At 50.0% G+C, this 22,662-nt stretch overlaps 1 protein-coding gene and 2 long non-coding RNA genes across 3 annotated transcripts; 2 read left to right on the top strand and 1 right to left on the bottom strand.

The window, feature by feature from the left end:
- Positions 1-1,758: 1,758 nt before the first annotated feature.
- Positions 1,759-5,603, bottom strand: LOC120619200 (uncharacterized). Its single transcript, XR_005657401.1, has 3 exons — positions 5,467-5,603; positions 5,007-5,171; positions 1,759-2,280 (listed from the first exon to the last, which is right to left on the bottom strand). It is a non-coding gene; the product is annotated as an uncharacterized LOC120619200 (long non-coding RNA).
- On the top strand, positions 3,142-21,839 carry LOC120619199 (mitochondrial amidoxime reducing component 2). The gene is made up of 8 exons (XM_039883428.1): positions 3,142-3,599; positions 8,074-8,247; positions 11,803-11,965; positions 12,926-13,066; positions 18,173-18,234; positions 18,323-18,394; positions 19,586-19,733; positions 20,973-21,839. Exons 1-7 carry the CDS (start codon positions 3,334-3,336, stop codon positions 19,710-19,712), a joined length of 1,005 nt encoding a protein of 334 aa, XP_039739362.1. The 5' UTR covers positions 3,142-3,333; the 3' UTR covers positions 19,713-19,733; positions 20,973-21,839.
- Positions 5,616-7,964, top strand: LOC120619201 (uncharacterized). The gene is made up of 2 exons (XR_005657402.1): positions 5,616-5,719; positions 5,835-7,964. It is a non-coding gene; the product is annotated as an uncharacterized LOC120619201 (long non-coding RNA).
- Positions 21,840-22,662: the final 823 nt, after the last annotated feature.

The following is a 22,662-nucleotide window of genomic DNA, read 5'->3' on the forward strand; positions in this document are numbered from 1 at the left end:
AAATAATTTTAGTTTCGAATATTTGGAATAAATCACTCTCACGGTTCAAAATGCAAAAGGTATAAGTGTGTGGACAAACGAAAAGTTGCCACATCTTCCACGTTTGCAGCCATGCAATTTCTCTTCTCGTCAGTACATAATGTTACTCATTTTCGGGGGCGGGGAGGGGGTGTCTTCTGGATGGAGTCCATATTCTTTTCCACACAGCGTAATTCTTTCTCCCATCGGGGCTTGTTTATCTTCCCAGCTCTCTCCCTGAACCCGGACTTTGCCCTCTGCTTCCCAGTCTTAACTGAACTCAGTCACGTTCTCTGTTTACTCTCTCCCCGACTTTTTCTTTATTTAGCAAAAAGCCCCTCATCAGTCGAGCTTCAGCATCTCTGCCTGAAGTGGAGGCCCAGCGTCCAGAAGGTTCCACGAGTTCCTACCTCCGCTCTCCTCGCCCCCCGGACTCCTGTCATCTTGTAACTGAATTGTTTACTGATGAAATTCTTCCTGGACTCTGAATTCTAGGGATCAGAGACTCTTCCTCAATGCTCAGCACAGCACAGGGCAGGAATGACAGGTGTTCTCCCCGGAACAAGAGTTGGCCACGTATGTGTGTCTTCCTTGAGGCCTTCCGAGCTCTCAGCCAGCCTCAGAAGTTCTGGGGCTGGCACTGGGCAGCTGAGGCGTGACTTCTTCCCCGGGTATCCCGACCACAACCCCCAACTGTCACATAATCCGGGTGTGTCTCCTCTTTGCAGCCTGAAGGAGGCACCTGGCTAACACACAGGTGACCCCGTGAGCTGGGTGTTCTCCCCGATCTGTCCTCACTGGGAGGAAGAGGAGACGATGGTGGTGTTGTGGCCTGTGTAGAATAGACCAAACCGAGTATGCTCTCAAAGGCTGTTTATTAGCCGGCGGCTGTCCTGTACAAAGGAGCAGCCCCGAAATGCCAAGATACAAGGTTTTTAAGCCCTAAATCCCATTCTTCATTCTATCTTAAACACAGAGGTCTATTTTTCTCTTATTCACTACCTGTCAACCCACTGGTCAGGTGTGCAAGCGGGGAGTACAGAAGCAGAAAGCTTGTTGTTAGAATGTTATGTTCCCATGGGTGATTGCCTATGTTCCCATGGACAATAGCCAGTATCCTCATGGGCGATGGCCAAACAGTAATTCTCAGCTTATATACAATTGATTATTTTTCATGGCACGCAAGCAAGCAGGGTTACACAGGCTAAAATTGGCAGTTAGCGTATGAGCTCATTGTTACAAGTTTCATGATTAACAGAATGCGGTTAGGGGTTCCAGAAACTAGGCCTAAGGTATAGACTTCCTTCGTCCGGTTTCAGGTTTTAATTATCCTTTACCCCTTTCACATTTCAGCAGGCTGTCACAGTGGCACTGGGGACAAGCTTGGGGGCACGCAGAGACACTTCTTGGGAATGACTAAAACAGCATGGAGGTTTCCATTGACAGTCTCCTGAGAACGTTCTTAACAAAGGTTAGTGTTTCTGAGCCCAGTTCACTCTCGGACACTGAAAAGTTAGACTTTCTACCCTAAAAGGCTCAAAGGCAGATTCTGAACCACGGGGAACTGAATGTCAAATTGCTCTATAAACTGTAAAGTCCTGCAAAATAAAAAGTACTATGATCATTACCATTTATGTTATTTTAACTCGACACTCGCTGACACCCAAATTTACATGCATTATAGTGATTCTGGAGTGTCCCAAAAGCCTACCCCCCCCACACACATATATATTGGGGGGGGGCAAGGACCCGAAGGACCCAAAAAGGCAACTTTAAGTTTTTAAATGAGCATTGTATTTACTTAAATGTGCTCTGACAGCAGCCTCGCGTGGAGGGAGGGCTCTGAGCCACCTCGAGTGGCCGTTTGAGGCAAAGGGAATCAGGTGCAGGTTTGCACACATGTCATCGCAACTCCACGCTTGAGAAAGAAACCCACTGAGCCTGACGAGAATGTGTGTTTATTGAAGAGGCTGATTTCACCGGCCCGGGATTTCAAACTGGGGCTGTCTGGGGGGGGGAAAGTCAGGTGGGTTTTGATTACTCGCTTTATTTTAGAAAAGGCCAAAGGGAGCTGGCTCCTCGGGTCCCCTTCTGTCTCCAGTCTTTTCCAGAGAGTGACCAATTCAGATTTGGGAGGTGGCCTCCTGGCTGCCTCCTTGAGCCACGAATTAAGGGACCAGCTTTGCAAAATAAACGAGCGCCCTCAAACCTTCACTCGCCTAGGAAAATCCACTGTCCGCCGCAGCGTCTGTTTGGACGGAGCTGTTAAGATACAGGAGCCCAGCGGCAGAGACAGCAGCGAAGGCGGATGGGACTCAGTAACCGTTAGGGACAGTTCCAGAGAGGGCTGAGCTCCATCGCATTTGCCCAGGTGACCGGGCTTTGTAAAGGGCGAATCCGGGAGCCGGGAAGAGGACAGGGCAGGGGCTTCGAGAATGAGGAAGGGTTGCTGGGTGTGAATGGGGTTAGGCCAGCTATGTCCCTAGGGGGCAGTTACTGAAGGGAGGATTCTGTCCTCCCACAGAGATCCGGGGACAAGCCCTGTCCTTCTTGATGACCTTTCAAAGGCATGGCTTGGGGTCCTTGAGAAAGGCATTTCTGAGTTGTAAGCTATACATACGCATCTCAAAGGGACAGAGGAAGGACTCGATTGTAAGCCCTTCCTGACAGTGCTCTAAGGGGGGAGGCCCCTCCACCGGAGCAGCCCGGGCACAGCGACACCCCCTGGGAGGAGGTTGGCCTCGGGCAGGCATCCGAACGGGGCGGGGCGCGGCGGGCTGGGGCTGGCGTCGCCCGGGACCCGGCTTTAGGCTGCAAGGAGCGGGGGCTCGAGTTTGGCCACCGCTCAGGGGTTCCCGGGAGGTGGACTCTGGACCCGAAAATGCTGCGGTCCTCAGAGCCACCTGCCAGGGAAAGGGGTTCCTAAACCTTTAAAACTCTCACGTTGCAACCGCTGCCTCTTTTCACTGCTCGCTGCGCCCCTGCCAGGCGACCAAGCGGGGGGCCTGGAAGGGGAGGGGGCGGGGGACCGGGAAGGAAGCGGGGTGGGGTGGCGGAAGCTAAAGCGAAAGTGGCCGCCGCAGAGACCGTGGGTGTCGCGAGCGCGTCCCGGGGCGCAGGGGCACGCGGCCGCCCTCCGCCTCCGCTCCCCGGTTTGAGGCGGGGGCCCCCGCCACCGCGTTTCGGGGCGCGCGCTCTGCGTGACGCCTTGGGCCACCCGCCGGGGGTTGGGCCAGCGCTGGCTCCTCCTGCCGCCTGGGCCTTCGGCGGAGGCGCCCGTGTCCCCTCTGAGTCCCCGACCGCAGCCGCCGGGCCATGGGCGCCGCCCTCGGGCTCCCCGCTTCGCGCCTCCCCGCGCAGCCCCGGGCCGCCTGGCTCGCGGCGGCCGCGCTGGGACTGGCGGCGGTGGCGCTGGGGGCGGCCGCGTGGCGCCGCGCGCGGCCCCGGCGACCCCGGCGGCTGCAGCAGGTGGGCACCGTGCAGCAGCTGTGCATCTACCCCGTCAAGTCGTGCAAGGGCGTGGCGGTGAGCGAGGCCGAGTGCACCGCCCTGGGGCTGCGCAGCGGCCACCTGCGGGACAGGTACGCGGCGCCGGGGCGCGCGGGGCGGCGGGCGACCTGCTGGGCCTGGGACGCAGGGCTGAAGCTGGGGCTTGTCCCGGCGCAGGAGCGTTGAGGTTTGCGACCTGGGTTTCCTGAGCTGGAGCTTCTGCCTGGGGTCCTTTCGCGGGGACGGCCAAGTTCATGTCCGGTTCAGGTTTGGAAAGGTGGGTGGGGGCGAGAGGTTCTTCTTCTGTCCGTAAAAGGCCCCTGCTGACCTGCTTATCGCCAAGGCCCCTGTTAGCTCTCAGCTTCCTTGGCAGCAGTGGGCAGACTGCAGCGAAGCCGAAACCATGCCTAGTTCAAGGGCCTGGCTTTGGCCTTGGTGGGCCTTGTTCCTGACCGTCACCAGTTCCTGGCAAGGTGCCTGGGAGACCCAAGAGGTCCCCACCTGACCCTCTTTAATGAGTAATAAGTAGAGTGAGGTCTTCTGTTGAGGACAAGAGGTGTCAGGGGGCCTGCAAGTGTAATATATTTTTTTAAGGGAACTGTGTGTCCCCTTCACCCAGAGGCAAAGTGTTCCCCAGTGAAGAACTTTGGGTAAAGTCCCCACCCACACAGGATCTAACACATAGGCATTTCACTCTGCACCCTCAGAAAAAAAAAAGGTGCTCTGTCATTGAATTCTTCCCAAAGAAGAGACAATGGACACACATCAGCGACACAGAATTATGCAGTTGGGTATCAGGAGAGCTTTCTTGACAGAGAAATATGCTAAACCTTAGAAAGAGTGAACCTCTTTCTAGAAGAACCTCCTTCTTTGATCCTTAGGATACAGATGCCTTCCTGTCTGGCCCAGGATGGTTTAGCTATGGTCTTATGTCTAGGGTGAGGGAGATTTGCAAGCTGTTCATGGAATGTTCTAGCAGAGGCAGCCTGCTGCCCCGAGTTCACTCCGGGACGTAGGTACCCACTCTTCTCTGAAAACCACTGTCCTTGTAAAGAAATGCGGGCCCCCATGGCATGAAAAAAACTTCAGCTCGTTTTAGAGAAGTGTTGTGTATGCAGACTATGTAACTCACGAGGGCCTGCCCGTACCCCTGCACCCCACGCCTGATCTTGGAGCGTTTATTAAAAGTATAATTTCCTGAGGCGCCCATCCCAGACCTACGGGATCAGAGTCACCGAGAGGGATATCAGCTCGTGTAATGTCCACAGCTCCCAGGTGACCCTGATTCTCTAAGTAAAGGGTTTATCTGGGACCTTTAAGAAGAACATGTGTAGAGTTTATTCGAGTGTGAAGGACTAAAACAGATTTCTGCTCGCCGGCTACTTGCTGGCGAGACTTTAGCCATGGCAACGCTAGACACCCTCCAAACCCCGGGATGGGGGGCGAGTTCTCAGGATGCACATGGAGGGGAAATGACTTTCCGCTGCTGCGGATCTTACCTGAAGGACTGAGGTTGTTTCAGAGAGGGATTTCCAGTTCTCATCTGTGTCCCCTCGGGTCATCTTAATGACTTGCTCTGCTACTTGTTGTCAGGACTTTGCTGCGACTGTTGCTTCTTCAGAAAGAACAGATCTGTCCTTCGTTTTTCTGCTTCTGTGGACATCCTAAAATAAATGGAACTGTATCAACGCTCCCTGGTTTTGAACAATAAATGCTTGGGACGGGTGGTGTGGTGTAGGGACTGGGGTGGAGGGAAAGGTCACACAAAGGACACTTATTCAGTGCTTCATATGCAGCGAACCCTGAGCTCAGTGCTGTCCCAGAGATGAGCTTATTCAACAACCTCGTGGCCCGGACTACCATCTCCACTTGGCAAATAAGGGAATGGTACCAGAACGGATAAGTAGAGGAAGTCCTCAGTAGGCTCTGTGACTTTAAGCAGAAGGGACCCTGTTTTACCTTAGGCTGCTAGATACAAACCAGAGTTCAAGTCCTACAGCGCCTCATCGACATGATGACAGAATAACATTGAACGAAACGCGGTTGGTTAGTCAAGGACATGCTGTATCTCCCCCCGAGATCACAAAACCGTCATGGGTGGAAGGGACTCGAACTCAGATCTCTGAGTGCAGCTCTCACGCTCTCTCCGCGAGACCACTGTGTGGTTTGGAAGTGTGAGGATCGCAGACCAGGATCAGGAGACCTTGACAAGGTCATTAACCTCTTTGAGCCTCATTTTTTTCATTTGCGGGGGGTGGGGGGAAAGAGAGAGATTGAACTTGATGATCTCTAAGTCCCTATCTAATCTAGACTTTATTTATTAAAAGGTAAATGAAACCTGAAAACACACTGGAAAAAAAAAATTCTGCTAAATGGTTGCTGTTGTTCCATCGACCTGAGACTCCAGCAATAACATTACAGTCTAGAAGGCAGGAAAAGGCCTTTTTATTTAATTCTGTTTTGAATCCATGTCTTTGGGACCGTCCCAGACGCTGGGGACGTCCTCTGTAAGTGCTCTGTGTCTCGCCTTCTGAGATACTTCATCAGACTCTTAACAGATGCGTGACTGTTCAGCACCCTGACCTTTGAGCGTTGAAAGTCCGCCCGGCAAAGCGCTGGCTCGGGCCGCCGGGCACCCCCTCGCAGAGGCCGTGGCTGCCCTTGACCTTGTAGATTCCCGTTCTCCTTGGCAGCTTCGGTCATTGACAAACCTGTCCAGACCGTTTCTGAAGCCAGCTCCTTATTCCTTCCACACAGATTATTGCCGCCCCTCGGAGAAACATGTCCCCTAAGTTTACGGTCCTGAGTGTCTTTTCTTCTAGATTCTTCTTCCCGCCTTCACCCTGCTCTCCGTGCTGACAGCCCCAGTCATTCCTGATTCCCAGGCCAACTCGTGACTTTAGCGATGGGACTTTCCAGCCGTCTCGGGCTCTGCTTCTCCGCCGCCCCTGGCCGATCGGACAGGGCACTGTTGTTCTTTAGGGGAAACGGAGCCGGGGCTCCGCCCCACCCCCACCCACATACCCACGTTTTATATGTGAAACGAAGGTGTCGATTTCAGGCTGGCAGACTAGGTTGGGATCACTCGGTCACGAAAAAAAATCTACGTTCCAGACTTATCCTTTCTTTTTGATCTGGCGGCCAGAGTTAATGACTCATTCTCTGGGCACCACATGGGCCAGAGGCGAAAAATATTCTTACCCCATTGGCAGGGTAATGAGGCTGGGGGGGGCAGCTTCCAGAACCCCGCAGGTGAGCAGGCCGGAGAGCCCTAGGAACCAAAGGCACCTGGAAAGAAAAAAGGTGGCCTCCTCAGAGGGGCGGGGACTGCGCTGCCCAGCATCCCAGTCCTCAGGAAAACCCCTACCATGTCTCTGCCCCGACGTCACCACCTCTGCCACACCCTCCTGCCACGCGGGCTAGCAGGGCACAGATGCTAGGCGCTTCGTCATAGGAAAGGGACAGTTTAGGCAGCGCGTGGGAAAGGTAGCCTGATTGGCAGGCTCCACAGGTGAGACCACCTCCCTGCCCCGTGAGGTTAGATCATCTCAGACACGCCCATCTGGCCTGGCTCACTTTTGAAATGTCTTCCTTGCGGGCACTGCCCCTCGTTCTGGAAGGGCAGCCCCGACTCAACGTGGCTGCTCACTCATCGAGGCCCACAGTGCGTCACCCCCTGCTCTTGTCTGCCAGTCCTATGCTCTGTCTAAAACAGCGCTATTGAAAGTCATTTTCCCTGAGGGCAGTACACTTCCTTTTTTTTTTTTAAGTAGTCCGATCACTCGTGTGGTTTAACCCCAAATATATTCTCTGCTGTAATAAAAGCACAGTCAGCCTGACCGGTTCAGCTCCCCTTCCATTCTTCAGCTCGCCCCATCGTCCCCATGGATGTGACATGCAGAGTGTGATCACTGAGCTCAGAATCCGCGGCTAACAGGTGACTTTCGTGAGTCGTTCTTCTCTGAGAAGGAACATGTGTTCACGAAGAAGCAGGGCTGTTTGGGGGACCCTGACGTGGGGTGCCACAGCCAGTCAGACGAAATAGAGGCCAACGTGCATCCTCCTCGAATCACAAACGTTACACGACCTTTGTCCAGGCTCTCAGGCCGCTTGGACCAGTGTTTTTGGCCCTATCTGGTTCGAACAGGAAGATCTGGAAGACATTTCACCTCACCTGGGGGTTCAGAGGCGTGTCCAACAGGCCCGGGGAAGTTTCCGGCCAAAGCAGAGGCCTGACACACAGCGTAGTTACCCAAGCAGGGAGGGAGGGTCCCTCGACCGGCCTCATGTTCTGGATTTTTGGAACTGGGCCTTTTCATACATGGGTCAGGATCGCTCTCCCAGGTCTGTTTCTGCCAAAGAAACTCTCTTTGTGGGCCACCAACTTTTGAACCCAAAGAATTTGGCCAGATCTGGATAATTGTCTAGGAAAAAAAAAAAAAAGGTTGCTTCTTGAGTCGGGGCGGGGAGAGGATGTTGAAGAAGTAGGAAGCTGGAGAGAAGCTACTGAGAAGATGGAAGAGCCTCTCCCGGGGCCTGAGTACGCCCTTGTCTGTCTCTCGGCAGGTTTTGGATGGTGACTAAGAAGGGCGGACACACGGTCACAGCCCGGCAGGAGCCTCGCCTGGTCCTGGTCTCCGTCACCTGTGAAGATGACTACCTGATCTTCAGAGCTCCCGGCATGGACCAGCTGATTTTGCCAAGCAAGATGCCTTCCTCGCACACGGTCCACGACTGCAGGTACCCGGCTTCGGGCCCCAGGGACCCGTGAGCAGGTTTCCTTTGGGCTCCTCCTGCATTCTGTCTGCACAGCCGGCGACGGGGTTGATAAAGGAGACATGTCAGGGAAGTCGAGTCTGGGTTGGGATGGAGCCAGGGGTCGGCCGTGAGAGGGTATGATTTAAGGGCGCGTGGGATTTGTTTTAATCGGGTGTGGTAAGTCACGCAGAAAGAAGTTTTTTATACTCGCAGGAGGCCCGTGCCACGCAGGGCCGTGGCGGAAGCGGCGGGGTTGGTCGGTCAGGAGGCAGAAGGGATGGGGAAAAGGCAGGCAGGAGCCTTCGCTGTGATTCTGCAGGGAAGACCGGGTGAGGCCGGATAAACCAGTTGAGGATCGGCTATTTAAATAACTTCAGTGGATTCTGGGGCACAGAGCCCATCCCCAGTCGCCTGGTGCCTGGTCCTGGGTGATTAGGGCGGGAGGTAATGGCCAGGGGTGCGAGAGCACAACAGCGTAGGTGGCCTGCATTGGTTGGTACTCATATGAAAGGTGGTTTACTATCTCTAGCAGGTGACCTGGGAGGGACAGTTTCTTTAGAATCAGCAAGGCCCTGAGATGTCAAAGCATCAAAAATACAGAAAATGAAAAAGCGTGACTAATACAGGTGGAGAGAGGGTACAAAGAACCAATCTCTAGGGTTCGTTTTTTTTCATTCAAGTTGAATGGACTTCTACTCAGGGTTGCCAGCCCACCGGCCAGGCAGACGAGGAAGTTAGTGGGGACGCTACCTGCTGTGTCTCGGGGTTGGGTGGTAAGGATGCTGGAGCTTTTCAAGGTGACTCTGCAGCCTCTGAGATGCGGGACGGAGACGGAGGCGCCAGGTGGATGTGAGGGATCTCCAGCTCTGGCCAGAGGCAAGCCGCAGATGGATGCCTGCCAACCCGTGGGTTCCGTGCAGGAACGGCCAGTTCGGTGGCTCGGCCTGGCCTTGTCCTATGCTACCAGAAAGTTCCAGAGGCCTGGCCCCTTGCCGTGGGGTGCTCTGGACCCCTTTGCAACCACCTGAGCTTTCAGCATGTGGAAATTTAGTTGTTCCACAGCCTCCAGACTCAGAGGGACGTGCAGGCTGTCCCCTGTGCCCTCATCGTCTGCTTTTTACGAGCCAAGTGTCTGAGCTGAGAGCCATCGCTCAAAGTTCCGAAATTTCAAAACCCTGAGGCAGTAATTTATTAAACGCAATATTTCCGTTAATTATCCCACGAGGTGGGCGCAGTTAATTCCACTTCGCAAACGAAGGGACCAGGACTCAGGTCGTCATCACGTGAGGCAGAGCTGGGATTTGAACCCGCCTGCCTCCTCGGCGCTCAGTGTGTGGGAGGGGGGCAGGCATTCTCACACATTCTGGGTCTGAGCAAAGAAATTCACCGAAGAGAAGACCGTAGCCATCTCAGTTTGATGGGAGGCCGTCGTCAGCTCACGAGTACGTGTTCAGTTGACAGGTTTTGAGTGACTGATATGAAAGTCGCCTGGCACACTCCCTTTGTCAGTGACACCAAACAGGTTCTCCTCTCATAGTTCTTTACCTCACTAAACAGGCTGAACTCTGGGGAGACACAAACCCCCCTGTAGGGGGGTTCATCCGATCTCAAAAAACGACGCCCAAGTAAACCCATTCTTATATAATTTTGTTCAAAAAGTCCGTTGTGTTTCTGGATGACGTGGAAATGGAGAGCTCTGGATGACCACAGAGAGCGGGCGAGGGCAGTCAGGACACCGCCCCGCCCCGGCCGGTCACACATGCAGCAACTGGTCCAGCCTCCACTTATTTACAAGCCATTTTTAATGGATCGATTGTCATGAGAACTGCTTAAAAACATAAGAAATGATATAAAGTAGATGGTAAGTGACAGACAGTGATTATCACAGCTAGCTCGCCAGAGCTTAAAACCACATTAAATTCAAACCCAACAACCTCAAGTTGGAAAAAAGTAAAGGAGACCCTTTAACACAACCATGTGAACTGAGGAGCGCATGTTAATTTTCATAAGAAAATGCCAAATCGTTTCCTAAAATCGTTGCGCCAATTTGTATGCCATCGGAGCACGAGGATCCATTGTCTCATACTCTCGACAGCTAGGTGGCGTTACTAGTCCTTCAACTCGGCCACGAGAAAGAAGGAGGTTGTGACATTTGCGACAACATGGATGGACCTCGAAGGCATTGGCTAAGTGACGTAAGTCAGACAGAGAAAGACAAATGCTGTGCGTTCTCACTTATATGTGGAATAATAATAAGCGTTCTCACTTATATGTGGAATAATAAGAAGAAGAACCTCCCCAAAACCAAACTCAGAGGAGGAGAGCGGGTTCGTGGTTCCGAGAAAGCAGAGGGGAGCCGCGAGCTGGCGGGTGGCAGTGACAAGGCACAGTCTTCCAGGGACAAGGTACAGACGAGGGACCTGATGCCCAGCCTGGTGGCCGCGGCTGACACGGCTGTGCTGGGGTGTCCTGGAAAACTGTCGAGGGAGTCGATCCTAAAAATTTTCATCATAAAGAAAAAAACCACGTTTTTTCTTTTCTTTTTTTTTGTGCCTTTATGAGATGAGGATGTTAACTAAACTGATTGCGGTGGTCACTTCACGACGTAGGCAGGTCAAGCCGTTAGGATACACAGAGCTGTATGTCATTACCTCTCAATGGAGCTGGAAAAAATTTTTTTTAAATATGGACCCTAAAAGAAGATCTTAACCATGTATTTTAAAGTGCATGAGAGTGGAAATCAAACTGCCATGGTGTTCAGAGTCCATCGCTTAGTCTGAAAAGCATAATTTTATTTTATTTTAATAAAATTTTTATAGATTTATAATAGATATAATATGTATAGTGCTTTATAACATAATTTCGTTCTAAATATTAATATTTACGATTCAATGGAAGTTATAGCCTTCACAGAAAATTAAGCTCGTAAAAAAGTTTCCACATCAGCTTGCGATTCTATGAGGGATACATAGCCTTAAAAAAATTCCTTTAGGGGCACACAAGGAAAAAAAAAAAAACCTTGAAGACCATCGTGTCATCTAATGAAACTCGTGCCCACCGCATGGGGCAGGTGCTATGTTATGATCCACAGTCTACACCTGGAGGCAGAGGTCAGCGGAGTGGTATGCTTTGCTGCAGGTCACGGGCTCAGGACGAGCAGAGTTCCCATATGAACCCATCCTGCCAGACTCCAGGCTCAGGATTTATCCACCACACCTGCGGGGCATCCTTCATCCCTTCTGAAAGTCCCCTAAATCCTTGCTACTCGAAGTGTGGTCCACGGACCAGCAGCTTAGGCGTCCCGAAGCTTGTTCGGAACGCAGAGGCTCAGCCTCCAACCCAGCCGGAGTCTGCATTTCCACCAGGTCCGGGTGAGCTGCAAACATAACCCGCTCCGGCAAGCACACTCCGCTCCCTCCCCGCTGGCCCTCTGCAGAGACAGGTCCCAGCAGCCCGGCTGCTCCGCCGTGATGCCCTCGCTCAGTGCGCCGATGCAGGGAGGTAAGCCTGACTGATGTTCTCTCGTCACCCTTCCAGGCTTTCTGGTCTTGACATCAAGGGTAGGGACTGTGGCGACGAAGCAGCTCAGTGGTTCACCAACTTCTTGAAAACAGAAGCTCTCAGGCTGGTTCAGTTCGAAAAGAACATGAAGACAAGACTATCGAGAAAAATTTTCCCAGCTATACGACAGAGTTACCAGGTGCGCTGACCCTCCTACCCGTGACCCTTTCCCCTCCGGCTTCCTTCTTGTCCCACTAAGAGCTTATTTTGGGATCCCCATGGGAAAAGTGTAGGCCTGGCCCAGGCGAGTCGTCCTGAGGGCGCCACCTGGGCAGGTGTTGGGGACAGAGAGCGAAGCGGACGGGGTTCTCCGCGATGCAGAGAGAAGCCAGCCGCGGCTCCCAGGACGATGGGAGTTAGGGCGGCGAAAGTGAGGGGTCTGTTTGGGGCTAAATCCCGGTTTCCTAATTTCAGACCTACTCTCCCAGTGCCCGGCGTTCTATGCAAGGTCAGTCTTGAAGATTGACTGCTAAGAATCTCCTCCTGAAAAGCACCCTCTGGTGTGCCTGCAGCCAAGACAAAACTTTGGATTCGGAAAAGGAAGACAGGTTTAAATCCCAGCTCCTCACCAGGAAGCTGAGAGGGGGGGGGGGGGGGGGGGGGGGGGAGCAGGCGGTGGTCTCCCCCACACCCCTGACTACAAGCGCCTTGAGTGCCGGGGTTTCACCTGCTTTCTTCACTGCCGTCGGCACATAGTAGGTGCTTATTAAATGCACGGCGCGTGAATGACGGCGGCTGAGAGCAATCTTTCCCGTAGTAAAGCTGATTGGCCGCAGACCCTTCCTCTATCTGATGATGGTGTTGGAGGGAGGGCCACCTGTTGGGCCCTGGAGTGAGGAACTAGAGAGGAAGTGAGGCCCGGAGGGTAAGGTGGGTCCTGAGCCCAGCTGCTGCCATCGATGTACCGACAGGGACCCTGCCCTAAGCCCGGGGCTGACTTGGCCACTTTTTTAAGCCCAAGCGTCACCTCTCCTTCCTGACATCACCCCTCCTTTTCTGCAGGCAGGTGGTTTTACTGTTAGAGCTTCCTTAGCGATGCGGTCGGTCTCAGGAGCTTCCTGGGTCAGTGAGGCCTGATGGCGCCTCGTTCTTGGCGCAGGTGGCCTACCCGGACTGCGGCCCAGTCATGATCCTCTCAGAAGCCTCCCTGGTAGATCTGAACACCAGGCTGGAGAAGAAAGTGAAAATGGAGAATTTCAGGCCCAATATCGTGGTGACGGGCTGCGAGGCTTTTGAGGAGGTAAGTGGCTCTGTGCTTTCTGCGCGTTACGCTCAGAGGTGATGTTTGACATACACATAGAACTGCTCGCTCCCTTATCCTGTGCCAACTCGGACCCTTTAAGGTTGACGGCAGGGGTCACTCCTTCCCCAGGTCATCTTAGCCTGGTCAAGTCCTTTACTCATTGCTGCCGCCATCACCGCGCTGGCCTCAGGGGGGCGCTGCTCACCCTTTAATGCTCAGGCCCCAAAGCAAGCCACGGGGACGCCTAAGTGTAGCAAGTCTGGGCGGAGGCTGAGACACATACTCACAGCTCAGAAAACGAAAGGGAATGACGATGGCGAGAACAGCCATCTCTCCATCCTTGTGCCGCCCCGGAGGGCTTTCAAAGACTCGAGGCTCCTGGCAGCCCCGGGCCCCAAAGTGGTGGCCAAGAGGATATAGGAGACCTGCCTGGGCACGGGGCCCGGGGGACACTCCATACTGTGGCCTCGAGTTCTCTCCCAGAGGACCCACATGCTCTCTCACGTGGCTGACACCAGGCATCGCCACCCTCTGCAGACCCCAAAGGACAACCCCAGTCGGAAGCCAGCTGCAACCTGAGATCGCCATCGGCAGACGGTTTGAGCACTGGGGACGGGCTAAACTTCAGACGACAGTGAACACTGTTTATCGGGTGTTTACTGGGTGCCGGGCGCTGGACTAAGGAATCACGTCATCCAAATTTCTTTCTCTGGTCCTTAGGACACCCCGTGAAGTCTGTATTATTCTCTCCTTTTCATAAGGAGCCCGAAGTTTGGCGGTGCCATACAACTTGGTAGGCGTGTGCCTGGTGGCTCTGGCATTCGAACCCGAGACTTGCAGCTCTCGGTCGAGGTCAAGGTTCCACTTTAGAATTACCTCCGAGGGGGGAGGCTCTGGAATCTTCTCCGTCCTTTGCTCCCTTGGGTGACCGCATTTCCTTCTATCTGCTGGTCACTGTTGTCCTTTAGGACGAACCTTCGCCGAGAGCCAACTAGAAATCCTTGCACGTGTTGGCGCTTCATATTATTGGATCATTTAAAACATAGCCACGTAGACGGAAGTCGTCTACTTGTGGATGTTACCCTGTCATGTGATACCTATTCTCTTTCATCCTTCTTTACATTTGTTGAAAGTGACCGATCATCTTTTGTGGGCCAGGCACTGTGTCCAGGAGCCCTGGGTACAGAGATGCAAAGCACCCCCAGTCCTTAAGAATTTCCCAGTACGAGAGAGAATGGCAGCCCAGCGTAAGCCGTGTTTAATGCACACGCTTAGCAAGTGCCAAATGCCCAGCAGCGCAAATGCCTACATCTGCCTGGAGAAGAGAGGCATGGGGGGCAGGGAGGGGTCAGACCAGGGTACCCCGAAGCCATGTTGTGCGTGTGTAGCTGTGCATGCCGGGTGTGCTGACGAGGGCAAGCAACGGTCACTCTGGGTAAAGGAGGCCGCCAGTTGGAGGCCTGACAGCTCGAGGGACCGTGACATTAAGGGGTGCCCGGGGCGGGGGCATTTCAGAACCACAGGAGCACAGGGGGTAACGGAGAAGAGGCTGGAGGAGGCTGGACCCTCCTTCGTGCCAGGGAATTTGAATGTCACCTTGTGGATACTGAGGAGCTGGTAATGATTTTGAATGAGGAAGTGCATATGCAGCCATCCAACAGATAACCGCTGATGCCCACGATGTGCCCGGCGTGACTTCACCCTGGCACCTCCCTGGGGGGTGCACGGTGACGGAGGGAAGCCTGAGGCAGAAACGGCCGGGCCGTGGTGCTTCTTCCCTGGAGGTCTTTTTGAAAAATACCGTAGATGAGCAGGTCTCCTCTGGATCCTCCAGCAGAATGGAGGCGGGGCCTGCGACCGTCTCGGCCTCCCCACCACGGTCCACCTGTGCAGACGGCGCCTGGAGAAGCCCTGACTTAGGATGGGGTGCAAGCTGGGGAGGGGAGCAGAGGGAGCGGAGAGGCAGGAGGCGGGGTATCCTCAATGGCTCCTTGACGGAAGGGACTTGGTTTTTCGCCCCAGGAATACATCCTGATTTGGTGGGGCCTGAAGTTTATGCAATTTGGGGGTCTCTAAGAAGAAAAAGAACAGAAACAAAATTAGGTACAGGTGTTGGAAAAGTCCAGTGAAGCCTCAAGGCCCGTTAGCGTCCCTGTAAACACATCTATTTCTCCCCGTCTCTGGTTTCCCAGGGTGGCTGTCAGGCTGTTTGTAAGTGCGGAGTCCTGAGATGCTCGCTGCTCACCGAGTGAGATCAGCTCTCAGCGTTAGCAACGCACGTCACTAAACACTGGGTCCCAAATGAGTCCACAAAGCAAAAATTCTTTCACAAGGATCATCTAATTGCGCCATTATTTTCTGGGAAACTTTCCTTTTTTTTTTTTTTTTTGGGCTACGGCCTTTGACTAAGTATAGAAACTTTCTTTTAGGGAGTAAAAGTTTTCTGGATTTGCTTCCACTGAAGAGTAAACTGTTTTGATATTAATTTTAGTTTAAGGGAAGAAGACGAAACAACACTCTCTTCCTGCCTACAGATTTTTTTTTTTTTTGCTTTTCCAGTAACTTTGCTGACAAGAATTTTCGATCTCCTGTAACTTGTCAAACTGAACCTAAGGCTGATGTAAGCCTGATGGTGTTCCCTTAGGCAGTCTGAGTGGGTAGAGTCTTCCTTTTTAATAAAAAAATGTTGAGTGACCCCGTGCTCTCGAGTCCATTTGCTGTTTTATTCGCAATGGGCTTACAGAAGTAATAATGCTCTTATATTTTTGGAATAATTTTTCTAGAAGAACCTTCTGATTGTGCACATTGGGAAAAAAGTCCTTGCTATAAAATAATGCTAATGTTGCTGATTGGGTCTCCCTTCAATTAGGAAGCCCAATATTTAAGGGCCTGATGCATTAACCAGTCTACATGTTGTCACAGAACTATAACCTGTTCAATTAGAGGGACTAATTACATTAAATATTAATGTAAAGTGATAATGCACGTAAATATTTAATAGACCAACTAATAATAAAAAATAAAACAGATAGCAAACCTCAGCATGGTGGAAAAATTCAGGCCATTATTTATTGCCAAAATATAGAATAATAAGAGAATGCAATGTGCGCCTTTTACTCTTTGTGACCCAAAGTACTTTGTGCTATTTCCATGGAACTCAGAATATAAAGCAGATTTTATTTAAAACATGGCTTCCCTTGGGCCACTGTGGCGTGTTTGGATTCTGGGAATGCAGAGCAATGAAATTTTAAAATAATAACATTGCCCAGAGCTTCTCATCCCTGCGGTTGACCGCTGTGGGGTCGGCATTGCCCGAACCTTGCTTTCTTCCTGGTGAGCAGGACTTGATGCTTCTTTCGGAATGTCCTGTTCGTATCATTCATCACTCCACATTATGAAAGAACAGTGGAGAAGCTTGCAGAAGCCCCTCGGGGTGGCGTCTGTCCCTCAGAAAGCGCTTCTCCGAGAAGTTTCTAGAAGGGCAGTGGATTTTGATGACAGACATCTGTGGTTTGAATTCTGCACCCCCGCCGCTCACCACCAAGCCCAGGCCTGTATGAATATCGGGTTCTCCCAGTGTGATCCTTTGCAGCTGTTGAAAACCAAAGTTTTCGCAAATCGTCATCACCAATGTTTTCTGTCCCCAGTAAAGGGAGTCGGGGTAAGTGAGGATTTTATTTGGGTGCTTAGATAAGAAGGCTCTGTCCTAACATAAGTACAGCAATCTCTGCCTGACTTCAAGGATTTCTGAAGAAGCAATGATAAAAATAACAATATATAAAACAATAACAAAAATAATAATAATTATGGTTCACGGTTATTAAATGCTCGTTATGTAGCAGGCAATACGTCAGACCCATTACACGCATTACCTCGTTTAATGCTCCTGCTTATCTTTCCCAAACCACAGGTCACGATCCATTATTGGATTATAATATCAGTTTAGTGGATACTGACCGGCATTAAAAAAAAAAACACAAAAAAAACAATAGAATAGAATAAAAGGTATTAGAGTAAACTCAATGTTGAAAGGTTAAGAGTTGTTTTGCAAAACTTTTGTTTAAGTTATATATAGAGGGTGTGTGTGAAAGAGCATTAGGAAACAATATAAAATGTAATTTTTTTTAAAAAAAAGGCTATTTTTAGAACAGTTTTAGGTTTATAATACAATTGAGAGGAAGGCACAGAGCTTTTCCATACAACCCCTACTGTTATATGCACCTACCTAGGGACATCTTGGTTGTGTCCAAGTTTTAGTAATTATAAAAATATAAATTTCCACCTTGGTTCACGATGATTCAGGGTAGAAAATGTTTGCTAGCCACTGAGGTGGGCAGTATTTCCCAGATGTGAAAACTGAGACTCGGAGAAGTCGAGTAACTTGCTCAGTGTCACCCACCCAGCTAGCGTGTGGCCGGGGGAGGACTTGTGCTCCAGCTGGACTTGTGTCTGTCAGAGGTTTCTGAATTTAAGCTGTCTACACAACTCTGCCTCCTTTCAGCCTCTGCTGGGCCACTTAGCAAAAGTGCATTGGGCCCACACTCACTCTGGGGCCAGGGGGGTCAGAGGTCTGTCTCTGGAAGAAGCAAGACACTTGAGGTCAGTGTGCAATGGACCGCAAGAGCAGAGCCAGTGGCTGTGGGGTGTCGGGACCCATGGGCGGGGTGCCCCTGTGGGGAGGCAGAAGTCTTGAATGTGTGAGTCTTACAGCTGGTTCCCTTGGCTGATGTTTCCCTCCTCAAAGAAGCGTCGGATTTTAACCTGGCTTTCCCTGCGGCTTAGCTTTAGGGAGAGAGTGAGCTTGCCTCGTAAGCTATGCATTTCTCATTATATATCAATAAACCGGCCTTTGAGTTAATTTATGATTCTCATGGCGAACTGCCCGCCCGAGACGGTCCGTCCTCGCTGTGCTGACCGTCAGGTTTCTAAGACCGCGAGTCAAGAGGGTGGAGCCTGGACCCCCAGCACGTTGACTCCTTTGGAAGACGGGTCTTGGCGTCTTCTGGCGTGGCTCTCTTCTGTGTCGCCTCATCCGTAGTACCAGCCAAAGAGTAAACTGCCAGTGCATTCTTAATTCAAAAGAGAGTGTTCCTTTTCTCCTAGGATACCTGGGATGAACTCCTCATTGGCAACGTGGAAATGAAAAAGGTTTTGGCTTGCCCCAGGTACGGATTCACGCGAGACTTGACTTCTGGGGTGTGGCTTGCGCACTGGTTCTTAACGGTCACCTGACCCTCGGTTATTGCGTGACAGGTGCATCATGACCACGGTGGACCCGGATACCGGCGTGATAGACAGGAAGGAGCCCCTGGAAACCCTGAAGAGGTAGAACGCATGTCCGATGTGTTTTTAATATTGTCCCCACCTGGGACTCCCTGTGGGTGGGGGTGCTGTCTGAGCACCTCTCACTCTGCCTTCTGGTCGGTTTATGTCTGTCCAGCAATGTTAAGTGAGTGTCGCTTCTTCTTTTTACCTGAACAGGTCTTCTAGTCCTTTTGACAAATTTTAAATTGTATAATAGTAAATATTGAAATTTTTGTTTCTGATATCAATTTTTAACAACATTTATGTGTGTTTTTCTGAATTAAGACCTCAAATATTTTGATTGCAACTCAGATTTCTTTATCAGAATCAATATCAAGGAACATGAGAATAATCGAAGTTGTATAATGAAATGTTAGAAAAATAACGGAAGGTAATGAGTTATCGAAGTTTGTTTATCCAGAAGCTTCTTTTATGCCAGGGTGTTTTCATCTGTTTCGTTTTGTTATTTAAAGAATTTGGGCTGACTTTCGTTCTCAATAAAGAAAATGTTTTTAAACTTAATATTTTTTTGGAAGATATATTCTATTTTCTTTCCCTTTTCTCTGTTTTGTTGTTGGTTTCTAATAAGTTTAGGTTAGAGTCAAGAAGTTATTTCTGGAAGACTTCAGATTTACAATTCTGTTTTGTTTTTTGATGTTTAAGATGTAGTGAAGTTAATTTGTTTTCTTTAGATAGGCCTTTAAAAAAATTAACTTCGTCAATGGTCCTGCCCACCTACCAACTGCATCTTTGTCTTAATTTTTGTTCATAAAAGAAACCTCAACTTTGGGCTCCTGAACTTGGAGGGGTGGAAAGCGCAGTGTTGAAATGCAGTAAGCAGAAGATTTGGAGATTTCCGTGTCTTTCCATTTCAAGATCGCATGAGCATTTGCCCCAATGAGTTGAGAAATTGGAAGTACCCATCCAAACAAAGTATTTATTTTAAGTAACACAGGAAATTTTTTTTTTCTTTTTTCTTTTTGGCCTCAACTGAAGCCATGGAAAAATTGTTTAGACTCTCAGGATACTTCTAGAAAAGCCAGGATAATTCGAAGTGTGACCGATGTCCCACAAACTTCTCTGTCAACATTTCAGAAAAGGCTGGCTGTTTACTTGTAAATAACCTAGGAATGAAAACTTGAATTATTTCGAAAGCGTTTAGGTTCTTGTTCCCTTTTTTTATGCCTGATGATGAATTTTTGCTTTTCTCAGCTACCGCCTGTGTGATCCTTCAGAGAAGCACATATTCAAGTCATCCCCACTTTTTGGGAACTATTATTTTGTGGAAAAGGTTGGAAGCTTGAGAGTCGGTGACCCCGTGTATCGGATGGTACAGTGAAGGCCCCACCGGGGTGACACGGTAAGAACCGGCTTCGCCTCAGAGTCACCGCCGCATTTTCTCACGTGGAGATGTTTTCACATTTTGCTGCTTTCACCGCTGGGAAAATGAGCAGCTTATGTTCTGATCTTTGCAGTTGGAAAACACCCTTTATTTTTAATCCCCTCGGGCATCTGTGTCCTCCCATCAGCCTTCTCCATCCCCACTTCCCCGTCCAGTTATCAAACGCTGACGCAGCAGTTCCCACGGAAAGACAGGTGCAAGTGCCCGGCTCGTTAAGGAATAGTAATCAGGAACGAGGACGTGAAGGCGAGCCATCCTCGAGAGTTATACACCTATTTATTTATCTATTTATTTCCTGTCTCCGATAGAAAAATGAAGGGGACGTGTTTAAATTATTCAAAATCAACCTGGGGAGAAACGTTAACTGCTTTATGGCAAATGAGTTTTTAAAAGAAGATGTAAAGTGTGAAAAACAGTCAGTGCATCACGGGGCCTGAATTCTGAATCGGAAGGAAGAACGTAATGCTCCCACATTGATTTCATCGGGCCAAATAAAACCCTGACTCCCGGAGAATAAGCTTGACCCCTAAATTGTAGGAATGAGAAAGGCAGTGGGAACACTTCAAATTGTTGGCTTTTTGTGTGTTTCCTGTAGCTATGATGTGTACGATATGTAATATCCGTGTGTCTTTTACATATAACATATCAGATGTTGTATAATGTATAGAATAGTTTCTATCATAAGCCCTTTCCTAGCTCTCCCATCCATTCAAATGTCTTCAGATGTTATGATGGCTCCATGACATTACGTTGTGTAAATATATGGCACCTTTTCAACATCATTTTACAGTATTTGACCCTTGGACTATATCCAGTTTTGTTATAAATGATATTGTAGTATATAACTTTGTAGGCAGAGCGTTTTAAAAGGAAAACATGTTTTTCTACGAGTTAGATTCATAAAGTGGGATTATTGACTCATGGGGTACAGTCCTATTTTTTTTAGCATTTTGCTTCCAAAAGGAGTCTTCCCATTTGCGCCCCCACATGGCACGTGAGAGCCATCCCCTGCTCCGAGCTGGTGCCAGAGCTGCTAGGTGACTCCCTCTTAAGGCTGCTTTTTTTCCATTAAGGTAATTTGGTGCGGGACGTGGTTGTATTTGAACCTCAGTAAGCGACTGTTTTGTGGGTAGTTGAATTATTTACAACCGGTAAGAGAAATAAGCAAATAATCGGAGACTCTTATTGTTTGTTCAGGTTTCAGCGATCAAGAGGCATTGATCAGGATTTTAACGACTGCCACACCAACACCTTAGCGAGTCATCAGCCAGTCTCTGAGCATCTTCACCCTGGAAATGAATCAGTTTTGACTTTTTGGAGTTACATATGCTCCGAGTTAATGCAGGGAAAGTCATAGAGGTGATTTGGGAATAAGAAGGTATATAGATTTTAGCTAATGAGTTTTTAAATAAATAAAATTGTCTGTAAAATTAGTTTGAATGTTAGTGTAACTATTTTACTTCTCCAACCTCTGACATCAATATTGATGAGTAAAGAAAGTTGAAAGACATCAGCTAAAAAGCTGCAAAATTTTTTTCTAAATGTTTATATTTTATTACCTATCGCTCCATGTTTTAGAAGAAATGGGAACAGGTTTTCTGAGATGCCTTTGTATGTGGACACGCTCACAAAATCCTATTAGTGATTTTTACATGATTATCGAGTCCCAGTGACTTTTTCGCTCAAGTGTTTTTGACCTGGCTGTCATGGAACCAGGTTGAACTTCAGTATGGAAATGATCGTAAAGACCGTCTTTTGATATTCGATTACACCTCTGTTAAGCCATATAAAAGTAATTGCATGTAGCTGTGGATGCACCAGCTGGATTTCCAAGTAGGATAAAAGAATGAGATTTAAAAGAGCATGGAATCTGAGCATCGACTTAGGAAGAAGGAAGTTTGTGCAAATATTTTTTTAGGCGCAAATAATTTTTTTGCAGCGAAGAGAAGCGAACTATTTTGGTATGACTAAACGAAAATTCTCATTGAAGTAATACGCGAATGAACTAACCCACTTATAATTTTGTAATTACTTTAATATCAATAAATGCGGCTCTCCATTGTACTTTTTTTTTTGTACTTATGAGTCTTTTCCAGGGATTTCTGGCGTTCTGTTACAACTTCACCTCTGTCATCCATTTTCCCCCCCGTGACGGCCTCGCAGAGTCACGAGCGTTACCTCCTGTCCTTGGTGGGGGGACAGGGGACATCGGGAAAGACACAGAAAGGCGTGATGGCCAGTGGCGGGTGAGGAGCCGCTGTCCCTTCTCCATTTGCCTTTGCGGGGTCCTGGGACTGAAATGAACCTCTGTTCTCAGCCCCCTGCAAGGGAAGGGCATTAAATGAGCCAGATCCCTGGTAAATTTTGGAAATGATGAAGCTGAAAAGTCAGGGTAACTTTAAAGTCAACTATTAACACAGAGAAGCAAAATTTTCCTTTTAAATTTCTGAAGAGAAATCAGGGAAAGAGCGAAACAAATACACAAAATTGAGTGCCCCCCACCCAGCTTTCCTCGGAGCAGACGGGGCTCCAGTCCTGTGGTTCTGAGGTGTTTTGCCTGCCCTCTGTCCACGCGAGGCACGCATGGCCCACAAGGCCATCCATCAACATTTCGTCCCGAGGGGGGGACTGGATTTACGTAAGCCCAGTCCCCTGTCAGCTCACTCGGGGGTGAGGCGGCCACATGGGCGGATTCCAGAGCTGAAGCAGCAGCGGCCGGCGTGCTCTGGACGCAGCTCCTGGATTTCGCAGGGGCGGAGCGAGGCCGAGGGCGACCTGAGCTGGGGACAGGAGCAGGGGCGCGTAATCAGTTTCCTCGGGTCGCCACCAGCCGCAGGCTCCCTCGCCCCTGCCTGGCGGGCAGGAGGGTGGCAGAGGGCAGCCAGCC

This window comes from Pteropus medius, unplaced genomic scaffold, assembly GCF_902729225.1.
Source record: "Pteropus medius unplaced genomic scaffold, Ma_sr-lr_union100, whole genome shotgun sequence".
Taxonomy (NCBI): domain Eukaryota; kingdom Metazoa; phylum Chordata; class Mammalia; order Chiroptera; family Pteropodidae; genus Pteropus; species Pteropus medius.

Coding starts and splice junctions, on each gene's coding strand:
- LOC120619199 (XM_039883428.1), top strand. CDS start 3,334: ATGGGCGCCGCCCTCGGGCTCCCCGCTTCGCGCCTCCCCGCGCAGCCC. Junction 3,600..8,073: donor AGCGGCCACCTGCGGGACAG/GTACGCGGCGCC, acceptor GTCTCTCGGCAG/GTTTTGGATGGTGACTAAGA. Junction 8,248..11,802: donor CACACGGTCCACGACTGCAG/GTACCCGGCTTC, acceptor TCACCCTTCCAG/GCTTTCTGGTCTTGACATCA.